General features: G+C 36.4%; 2 protein-coding genes across 2 annotated transcripts; both read right to left on the bottom strand.

Annotated features, from left to right (window-relative positions):
- Positions 1-3,826: 3,826 nt before the first annotated feature.
- Positions 3,827-5,833, bottom strand: LOC120425945 (uncharacterized). Its single transcript, XM_039590581.2, has 4 exons — positions 5,669-5,833; positions 4,257-4,912; positions 4,091-4,201; positions 3,827-4,030 (listed from the first exon to the last, which is right to left on the bottom strand). Exons 1-4 carry the CDS (start codon positions 5,831-5,833, stop codon positions 3,892-3,894), a joined length of 1,071 nt encoding a protein of 356 aa, XP_039446515.1. The 3' UTR covers positions 3,827-3,891.
- Positions 5,834-9,139: 3,306 nt separating this feature from the next.
- Positions 9,140-10,282, bottom strand: LOC120425946 (uncharacterized). Its single transcript, XM_039590583.2, has 3 exons — positions 10,109-10,282; positions 9,446-10,044; positions 9,140-9,389 (listed from the first exon to the last, which is right to left on the bottom strand). The coding sequence occupies exons 1-3, from the start codon at positions 10,262-10,264 to the stop codon at positions 9,140-9,142; spliced, it is 1,005 nt and encodes a 334-aa protein (XP_039446517.2). The 5' UTR covers positions 10,265-10,282.
- Positions 10,283-11,054: the final 772 nt, after the last annotated feature.

Raw genomic sequence — 11,054 nt, 5'->3', positions numbered from 1 at the left:
TATTTCTACATTTCCAACTTATTACATGATTTTTTGCCAGCTATAACAAAAATGATATGCTACTAAGTGTCCGGATTTCGAATCATGACGTTATACATTATCCTACCTTTTTGGCACCAATGATTTGAAATCATACATAAAATAATAATTAGAGAACATTATTTGATTTTAATATATTTTTGCAACAGCCCCCAACATCCATTCTTCTACTTTTTGGCCAATCGCAGTTTTCTCATAGATTTACGATTTTTCTGTAACAAACTTTTTACAGCGTTAACTTGTGCCAACAAGACGGCACTTTTTGAGCTCAATTTTTACATATTCGGAATCCTCGGGAAATTTCACGTAAGTTTGAAGTTAAAAAGTTGTTAATTTGATTGAAAAAGTGCCATTTAGAATGAATTAATAGTAGTTTATGCAACAAGTTGCAAAAAGAGGATTTTTTCAGCACGAGTCGTACATTTATCCAACGAGGTTCACCGAGTTGGATAAATACAAAGAGTGCTGAAAAAATCAAGTTTTGCAACGAGTTCCATACAACATTTTTTGCAATTCCAAAAGACACACACTGAGTGAAATTTTATGTCAAATTTTCATTTTTTTTGTCAATAAATCGTTTAAATCAAAAAAATGTTGAAAAGTGTTACTTTTCGAAACAAGTGCTGAAAAGTTCAACTTTTCAGCACCCGTTGGAGTGCTGAAAAGTAGAACTTTTCAGCATTTATTTTGAAAAGTGTTGCTATTCGATTCTGTTATTTTTGGTACAGAAAAGTAGGCTATTTCGTCGTTCAAGAATGACAGGAAAAGTAAGTAGTTTCACGACGGAATTGCAAAAAACATTTTTTAACATTTTGTCGGATTAGGGGTGAAACAGATGTTCGCCTACTTGATACAGCATTTGACGTATTGATCCTAGGGTAAACCAAATTTTGCTTTTTTTCAAAAATGTTTTATTTAATTATTTTTAAAATCATATTTACGACAATGACGCTAAAGTAAAATGGGGAAACAAATGTTTAATTGAAAATTACCTTTTCGATAGTATTTGCTGCAAATGCGAAAAATATTCATTTCAACTTGTTGCAAAACTAACTAAATTTCACCGCCTTTCCTTCATAATTGATACGAAAAAGCAACAGAAATATTTTTTGATTTTTGCCATCCTCACTGAGGTAAGGCTATAATCCTGCTCTAAAATTGAACTTTTTATTTAAAGCTCGAAAACCCATAATGAAGTATACAAATCGACTCAGAATCGAAAACTGAACAAATGTCTGTGTGTATGTGTATGTGTGTATGTGACCAATAATGTCACGCAGTTTTCTCAGAACTGGCTGAACCGATTTTGACCAAACCAGCCGCATTTGACTTGGTTTAGGGTCCCATACGGTGCTATTGAATTGTTTGAAGTTTCGATAAGTAGTTCAAAAGTTATGTATAAAAATGTGTTTTCGCATATTTTCGGAAGTTGAATAAATGGCAGTAAACTTAACCAAACATCATCATGTTATACATCGTTAGTTAGGCAATTGAAAGACCTTTCCAACGAGTCCAAAACATTGATAATCTGGCAACCCTTTCTCAAGTTATGACCACTTAAGTGATAATTATGTACTTTTTTGTAGCCGGATCTCTCTTAAATGTATGTAAACAATGTCGGGATTCATCATCCGACCCATCCTTGGTTAGGTAATCAAAAGTCGTTTCCAACGAGTCTAAAACGTTGACGATCTGGCAACCCTGTCTCGAGTTCTGACCACTTAAGTGATATTTATGTACTTTTTTTGTAGCCGGATCTCAATTAAACGTATGTAAACAATGTCCGGATCCATCATCCGACCCATCGTTGGTTAGGTAATCGAAAGACCTTTCCAACGAGTCCAAAACATTGATAATCTGGCAACCCTTTCTCAAGTTATGACCACTTAAGTGATATTTATGGACTTTTTGTAGCCGGATCTCACTTAAACGTATGTAAACAATGTCCGGATTCATCATCCGACCCATCCTTGGTTAGGTAATCAAAAGTCGTTTCCAACGAGTCTAAAACTTTGACGATCTGGCAACCCTGTCTCGAGTTCTGACCACTTAAGTGATATTTATGGACTTTTTGTAGCCGGATCTCACTTAAACGTATGTAAACAATGTCCGGATTCATCATCCGACCCATCCTTGGTTAGGTAATCAAAAGTCGTTTCCAACGAGTCAAAAACGTTGACGATCTGGCAACCCTGTCTCGAGTTCAGACCACTTAAGTGATATTTATGTACTTTTTTTGTAGCCGGATCTCAATTAAACGTATGTAAACAATGTCCGGATCCATCATCCGACCCATCGTTGGTTAGATAATCGAAAGACCTTTCCAACGAGTCCAAAACATTGATAATCTGGCAACCCTTTCTCAAGTTATGACCACTTAAGTGATATTTATGGACTTTTTGTAGCCGGATCTCACTTAAACGTATGTAAACAATGTCCGGATTCATCATCCGACCCATCCTTGGTTAGGTAATCAAAAGTCGTTTCCAACAAGTCTAAAACTTTGACGATCTGGCAACCCTGTCTCGAGTTCTGACCACTTAAGTGACATTTTTTTGTAGCCAGATCTCACTTAAATGTATGTAAACAATGTCCGAATCCATCATCCGACCCATCCTTGGTAAGGTTATCGAAAGACCTTTCCAACGAGTCTAAAACATTGACGATCTGGCAACCCTGTCTCGAGTTCTGACCACTTAAGTGATATTTATGGACTTTTTGTAGCCGGATCTCACTTAAATGTATGTAAACAATGTCCGGATCCATCATCCGACCCATCGTTGGTAAGGTAATCGAAAGACTATTCCAACGTGTCTAAAACATTGAAGATCTAGCAACCCTGTCTCAAGCTATGACCACTTAAGATGCCACTTATGAGCCCTTGAGTGATATGTGTGTTTTTTTTATTCCGGAACTTAACGAAATCAGACGAAATTTGTTTCCAAACCCATCATATCACATATCACCCATTGTTGGAAAAGAGTGAGGAAGGCACCAACCACATAAGTGGATTAAGTTTGTTTTTTTTTTATAAATTTCAATGGTATATTCCAATATTTTAATTTTTATGAAATACTAATGTACAGCATCGCAATTTTTATTTTCTTTTTTTATTTTGTCCAGTCAATTGAGATATTTTTGGAACTTATGATTGCAAAACAGCTTGAAAATTGTCTTGTGTATTTCCAAACACTTTTTCATTCAAATGTTGAACTGTGGCTTGTATTAAAATTTTTAACTTTTTTATTTTCTGCCTATGGTCAGATTCGGAAAACATAAACTTCCAAAATTGTTTGCAACGGCCCAAATCATAGACAATTCATATTTTCTCTCGTAAGCTGGCGTTACCACCAAAACTCATATTTCTTCCAATTTACTTCGTCATTTCATAAGGCACGAGAATTTAAGAATGTACCTGGAATCGAGGTCTCCTCTCTTCCGTACTGGAAATTTCTGAAAAGTTGACCTAAAACATATCAGAAAATAAAAAAAATCAAAATAGTGTTTTTTGCAAATCAAGTTTTAGTGACAAACCTACCTAAAACTTTGCCGAAGACACCAAATCTAACGAAAAATTCTTGGCTTATTTGGGCATACCGAAAAAAGTTTAAGCTGGATTAAAATATTCAAAAAATAAAATTAAAAAAAAAACAGATTTCGCAGAGTACTGCTCTAAGGAGACATTCTTTCAATCATTAGTTATCTTTAATGATAATAATTTTATCCTGCGTTACTCATTAGAATATTACATTTATTTTGCAGTCAAATCTGTATTACTTTTCCAATTCAGTTGTTACCAGTTCAAGCAACACAGATTCAAGTGGTCAATTATCCAAAGATCTCCTCATTGCATTACGGCACTAATTTCCCCAGTAACAGCAGATACAGCAGACTGATTGGACAGTTTCTGCCGTACAACTCCCGACAATCGGCTCCATCATCTCGCATGGCTTTGCTGTAGTCATCTTGTAAGTCTGCCCTCAGTGGAACGCTGCAATTTAATCGAAGTTTTAACTTATAAACTCTAGAATTATTTTGTAGCGTAGCTCACTTTAGTATGATCCGCATAATGTCTGTTATCATGGATTTTCCCCGCGGAAGAAGTAAACCACGTGCTTCACAAATCGATCTCATCAGGCAAGCTCTCATCGGAATATCGAACCTAAAAATACAATTTGGTTACAGTTAGGTATTTAAACTCACATTTTCGAGCTTACTTGCTGCCAAGTCCCGTTTCCAGCGTGTGGAACAGCTCACGACGTTCTCGGTAGTGATGAAAGTGCTCCCAGTCACGTAGGTGGCTAATGTTGAAGCGATCTGGCTCTTCTTCAAGTTCATACGGGACTTCGTCCGGTTCCGGTTGTTCCGTGGATCGCTTCATCCTTGGTATGTAATGATGATTGTTGGCTGGACTAGAACTCCAAGCCTTTCGTCGATTCGACAGGTAGCTTCCTTCTCTACTGTACGGTTGGCGGTACTTTGTATTTGAATAGCTTTGCTGCCATTTGTTTGCGTACGGATTGTACGTTCCAGCTGGGAACCAGTCGGACCGTTCCTTGCCGTATCCCGGAGGTACCCATGTATCAGGGTGGTCCTTCAGGTACTGCTGGACTTCCATGGCTGAGACCTCGTGCCCATCGTGGTGATCTCCAGAACTGGCCGGTACTGCTGCTGCTGCAGTTGTCGTTCTTGGGGTTGTCTTCGTAGGTGGTGGAGGAGGAGCCACCGATGGCAACATCGCAATCTCACCCAGCCGGAACTGTGAGAAACGGAACCGGTAATCGGGCAACGGGTAGTACATGTCCATCTCGAGGACGGTGAAGCCAAGGCCGGGAGATTTGTAGATCATCGATTTGGCGCCGGAGACTGTGATCTGTTGAAATAAAGAATTAAATTTAATTTAAATATTTGTTTTCGACAATTATTTTTCAACGTTTTGTCAATTTGGAATTCAAAACTAACCACGACCTGACCATTAACGGGAAATAGCAGCAAACGCTTCTTTCGAGACAGAGTTTGTGGGCTATTATTGGTTTCCACTGCTCTTTCCACGTGAAAACCGAAATCAAGGATTGCCAAAATGAGCAACAAATGCAGAGAGTACATTCCGGAAACTATCGTCGACCAAACCTGGAGCAAACTGAAGAGATGTGCAAAATAATGCAAATCTCAACCTATCTCCATCTTTATTTAAAATTGATCTACATTGGTTGCAAAAAGCATCAAAAACAAGTTAAGACATTGAACCCAGATTTTTCACAGACAATTTGATTGAAACCAAAATTTCAATGCTGGCGGTGGATAGCTGGATTTCTGGGATTTTTAGCAAACATCAACAATATTTGTATGCTTTTCTGTGATTCTACTCAAATATAATCCAATGAACCAAAAAAGGTGTTGTTATTGACAGCTTCAGCACTCGATAAAAGTTGTATAAATAGAAGCTCAACACAGTTGCAACTGTTTTGCAAATTTGTCCGTTGCAAATATTTGATATTTATTATGTCTCTTTCATTTCAAAAATAGCTTTGAAAACAAGATGACAAAATGTCATTTCAAGCTAGAGAAAAATCCAACTTGCGACAGTAGAAATCAATCTTTTTGTTGGAAAATGCTTTACTTAACTTACCACGACTTGTGCATTGAAGGGAAACAGCAGAAAACGTTTCCGTCGGGACAGACTCTGACTGCTACTGCCCGAAGGATCCGTTGCGTTGGATTGTACATTTGCAACCGTGGTACACCAACATCCTGCCAAAACCACCGCAAACAGGAGCACTGTTTTCCTTGTCATTACTGTTTGGAGCAACAGTAAGTGGCCTAAAACCCAGCAACGCTTATACTAACGGGCGATCGAGCCGATCGAATCTAAATTTGGCGTTCCTCATTTGAGAGTTTGGATAATTATTAATTAGTATAATTTTTGAGTGGCGTTAAGTTTGGCTCCATTTGCTTTCTTGCATGGGGATTTATTAGTATTAATTATTTCCTCTTTTCTCCAAACATCAACGCTGGGGAGAAATCAAACTGATTCCAGACAAAATTTCCTGGAATCTCAAAGTAACGATGTCTTCTAAAGTATTAGGTCTAAGGTAAGTTTCAGAAAAATACTGAAAACGTAAATGAAATTGCATTATTCAATAAATTGATTTAAAACCCCGATTTTACTGCTTTCTTACAAAATGATAAAAATCTGGCACAAATATTGCAGAAATTCATTTTTCTGAAATATTATTTTACCACCCAGTGAGAATTTGCACTAAAGCCTCGAGTCTTTTAAGGCTCAATCTCGTCGCAAGATGATTATAAAAAAAATATGGGTAATTCTCTACCAACTCACACAAAATCGAGAAAAGTTGCCTCGACCCCTCTTCGTTTTTCGTAAAACTTTATCCTAAGCGGTAACTTTTGTCCCTGATCACCAGAGCCGTACCTAGGATCCACAATTTGGCGCCCCTAACAAAGTTACAATATTTTTTTTTTAATTTATGTTAATTTTCAATTATTGCAGCAATGAGTTTTGATTTTATAATTGAATTTGGAGACATAAATATGTCTGTTGAAACCAGAAACACAGTTTTTTTTATGTTTTATTTTTCATATCAATATGAAATAGGTTGAAGCACAGAATTGAATCAAGGTAAATTTTGCTATAACTTATTAGCTTATTTGATATTTTCTAAGCCTGCATAATTTGATCTGAACTAGTATTAATTTGATTGTAAAAGCAAAGAACTTTTCCGGATTTGTAAAATAAACTCCAAAAACTTTGGAAAATTTTTGCAACGGGCTTAATGAAAATGATAGTAGCATTGTATTCGGTAATAAAAACAATATGAATCCAATTTTTATTCAATTTTATTGATTTGCTCATATAATTTTATATTTTTTAATTATGCATTAATTTTGTTTTCATCGATATTTTTTTGATTTATTTCAAATTCGTAAAATTAAATTCCATATTCCAAAATAATATTATTTCTAGAGTTGAAAAAAGGGTCCAATAAGCTATTGTGTTTCATATGATTAAAAGACCTTTAAAAAAATTGTACAAAGCTATGGAAATATTATCAAACCATGGTAAAATATCGTTTTTTGTTTTTAACTGAAACTAATTTTTCAGAAAATAAAAGTTTGAATTGTTTTTAATTATCAAGCTTTTAGAATATTTTGAAAAGTTATGGTGTAAATTTTGGCGAAATAACACTTGAACAAAAGAAACATCAATTAATAAGTTGTTCTGATTTAGGCAGATTTCTGCCGAATATCACAAAAATCTGAGTGCAACACCGGAAAAGCTAAAACAGTGTGCGTGTTATGAAAAAAAAAATCTTGATGAAATAATGTTGGCCTTATTGGTGAAAATTTAAAGCAGTATTTCGAAAAAGCGTAGGCAATTTTCAATGCACGAAATTGCTTATAAAAGTAAAAAACGTGCTGAAAATATTTCAAATGCAATAATTAAACACGAGAATGTCAAAATTACAACAGAAAAGTATATATATATTGTTTGATGTTAAAAGAAAATTCCAACGTCCATATTTTTTACAATTTTTGCTGATAGTGATTTACAGCCAAATTATCGTGAAAATAACATTATGCATCGGTCCAAACTTTTTTTATATTAAAATTTCGTGTTTTTCCTAACATTGCAGGGTAATTTTTTAGAGTGTAGCAATGTTACACAAAGTTGTAGAACAAACAATTACAAAAATGTTGAGGTAGAAACATAAGGAGGACAACCAACTTTTTCATAACTTTTTTTCTTAGAATCGCGATAACTCGAGTAACGGAAAATGGCAGAGTTTTTAAAGCTTTTTTGTGTTTTTTTCGATGAAAAACACGTTTTTTCGGAATTCTGAGTACGCAATTGAATCGTGCGTCCAATTTGACATAAAAGTCCCTTTGACACCAAATTTCTATCTCATCACAGTTTCAGGCTGCAAATTATTGAAAAACAGGTCTTTTTTCACACGTTCAAAAATTGAAGGGGTCGTACCACCTCTCCGTCATGAGATATCAAAAAACGGACCTTGGATTCGTGATCAGGGACAACAGTTACCCCTTAGGACAAAGTTTTTCTTCATTGAACATTACAAAATCCATGTAAATCTTTCAAAACATGAATTGAAAGTGATTTTTGGCATATTTATAAAGTTTCAACTTCATTTAACCAAACATACAAAGTTATTTGGTATAAGTATATGGATTTTACAAAATTTAAATACTTTCTAGTATAACTTTTGTTAATTAAAGTTTCATGTTGGCAAAATTGCTCTAAAATGTTCCAGGCAAGTCACCTGAAATGGAACAATACAAAAACATGATGTTTTACTAGAAAAGTATTGATTTTTGTAGAGTGTCTCATTGTTCCCCGGCTGTCTCATTGTTCCTGCCAAGTGCGTCTACAATGAGACAGTTGAATAACTCTGGCTGTAGATGTCGGATCGATCTCATATTTTTGTCAATGTTAGAACACACTAAGCTCATTAAAACAAGCTGATAAAAAATAAGAAAAATCGTTGCAAGTTGTAAACCAAAAGTGTCTCATTGATGACTACCCTACCCTACACGTGCAGCATAAAACGCGCAAGCATGAATGTACTGGCGTTTATGCTTCGACTTGACGACTTGTCGATCTCTCGAGCGAGAACGAGCCGGGGCTTCAAATTTGATGTTCAGTGCATGGTTCTGTATAAAACCAACAATTTAATAGGAAAAAAAAGGGTAAAAATAAGACGTGCAACACTAATATGGCTATATCACTGGAAGGAAATTTTGGAAAAGCTTCAAATTTTGGGCACAAGTCGTTTATGGCGCATATTTTTGAATGGTTTTTCGTTTGAAATGGAATTTTTTACATTTGAATGTGTTGCCTGTAGAAAATTTTTGAAGGAACAAATTTTTAAGAGCGGATACAGACATCGCACAAATTTTTCAGAAAAAGAGCTCTCTAAAATCAGGCTCTGAGTTCCGGGTTTTGGCCAAAATTAAATCGAATTAGCGTCTAGTGATGTATCATTACAAACAACAATTTTAAACTCTTTTGTCGGAGTTCAGTCATCAATTGAACAATTTTATTTTATTTTTTAACACTTAATCAAGGTACAAATTTTCCAAACAACAAAAGATACAAAAAACTAATCGGGCATTGCTTTCCGTACAGCTCATGACAGTCGAGCCGTTCACTTCGCATCGCATTGCTGTACTCATCGTTCAAGTCCGCTTTCAGAGGAACGCTGAACAAGATTCGTACAAGATCCATGATCATGGACCTCCCCGGTGGCTGCAGGAAGCTTCGCACCTCGCAGATCGCTCTCATTATGCAGGATCTCAGCGCGATATCAAACCTACAAGTACAACATTGATCAAATTCGGTTACTTATGAGCTCACAAATAGACTCACTTGTTGCCAAGTCCCGTTTCTAGCATGTGGTACAGTTCGCGACGCTCTCGGTAGTGATAGAAGTGTTCCCAGTCCCGATGATGGCTGATGTTGAAGCGATCTTCTTCTTGTTCAAATTCTTGTTTGAGTTGGTCCCCAGAATTGGAGGATCGCTTCATTCGAGGAATGTACCGATGGCTGTTGGCTGAACTTGGTTTCCAAGATGTTCTTTGATATGGTTGGGGATTTGGATAACTTTGGCGCCATTTGTTCACGTACGGATTGTAAGTCCCAGCTGGGAACCAGTCGGACCGGTCTTTACCGTAGCCAGGAGGAACCCACGTATCCGGGTGATCCTTTAGATACTCATGAACTTCCATGGGTGAGACCTCATGACCATCGTGGCGGTCACCAGAATCAATCGGTATTGGCGTAGTAGTTGTGGTCACTAGCTTTTGTGGGGGAGGAGCTACCGATGGAAGCATGGCTATTTCACCCAATCTTAGCTGCGATATTCGGTACCTGTAATCTGGCAGGGGGTAGTACAAATCCAGCTCCAAAATTGCAACGTTTCCTCCAGGTCCTCTAAAAATCATTGCTTTACCGCCGGAAGCTGTAATCTAGAAGAAAAAGATTGTTTAATTGCTTTTTGTATAATTATTTTTTTGTTCAATCAAACCATACCAAGAGATTTCCATTTACAGGGAACAGCAGAAAACGTTTTCTTCTTGAAAGAAGATGATCACTTTCAGTTATAGTACTGTTCCCATCGGAATTTGCTTCCTCAAATAAAATCCCTGTAACTATCACAACGAGCAAAAACACAACCATTCTAGCCATTTTGAAACGCGAAACTTCCTCGACACCACTCCAGTCAAACTGAACAGATCTATACTACGAAGACGGGCGCAAGAAATCCGTTAGATAAATCATTACTGAACGAAAATGTGGGCGCACTCCGATACATTGCCGGATAGTTGTCGCAGCGAGAAAGGTACTTTTTATTTACTGCGAGTGAACTCGATAACAAGTGAACAAATAAAAACGTGCCATACGCTCACTTTTACTTGCGGGACATGATTCTTTGATATTGTTTGGAGAAGAGCAGTTTAGTTTTCAACGCATGGTTGGGGTACGTTTTTGTTGTTCGATGATGGTAGTTCAGTAAAAATATTAAAACCATATTTTGGAAATTTAACTTTCGGCGATAAAAATGGATCAAAAAAATTATTTTTAAAGTGTTTCAGTCATGTGTTTACATGAAAATAGTCAATCACTTCCAAAAATTTATAAAAATGTATTTGTACAATTTCTTTAACAACTCACGGAGAAAAAAAAGTTCCCAAAATCGTGAACAAGCGTTCATGAAAATGGGAACCACGAACAAAGTGTTCAAATGCCATGGTACGTTTTTCAAAATTGTTTCTCCGTGCTGAATCGAAAAAGAGATCAAGAGACATCGTACCGTCTGAATTGGGGCAGAAGTATTCAGTTCAGTTTCAAAATTTGAAAAAAACTATGCTTTTATTTTGTTGTTCTGTGTACCATAGTCAAGGTTGACATTGGGTCAGGGGGTGAGATTGGGTCACACAAATTTCAGCATTTTTGTATGACCCACTCTCACCCCCAA

Source organism: Culex pipiens, chromosome 3 (genome assembly GCF_016801865.2).
Source record: "Culex pipiens pallens isolate TS chromosome 3, TS_CPP_V2, whole genome shotgun sequence".
Taxonomy (NCBI): Eukaryota; Metazoa; Arthropoda; class Insecta; order Diptera; family Culicidae; genus Culex; species Culex pipiens.
Note: the sequence above shows the minus strand (reverse complement) of the source record. Positions and strands in the feature narration are given on the sequence as shown.

Excerpts from the sequence above, each read along its gene's own strand:
- LOC120425946 (XM_039590583.2), bottom strand. The coding sequence starts at position 10,264 with ATGGCTAGAATGGTTGTGTTTTTGCTCGTTGTGATAGTTACAGGGATT. Across the intron at positions 10,045-10,108 it reads CTGTAAATGGAAATCTCTTG|ATTACAGCTTCCGGCGGTAA; the intron begins GTATGGTTTGAT and ends TTTTTCTTCTAG. Across the intron at positions 9,390-9,445 it reads GAAACGGGACTTGGCAACAA|GTTTGATATCGCGCTGAGAT; the intron begins GTGAGTCTATTT and ends TTGTACTTGTAG.
- LOC120425945 (XM_039590581.2), bottom strand. The coding sequence starts at position 5,833 with ATGACAAGGAAAACAGTGCTCCTGTTTGCGGTGGTTTTGGCAGGATGT. Across the intron at positions 4,913-5,668 it reads CCTTCAATGCACAAGTCGTG|ATCACAGTCTCCGGCGCCAA; the intron begins GTAAGTTAAGTA and ends TTATTTCAACAG. Across the intron at positions 4,202-4,256 it reads GAAACGGGACTTGGCAGCAA|GTTCGATATTCCGATGAGAG; the intron begins GTAAGCTCGAAA and ends TTGTATTTTTAG.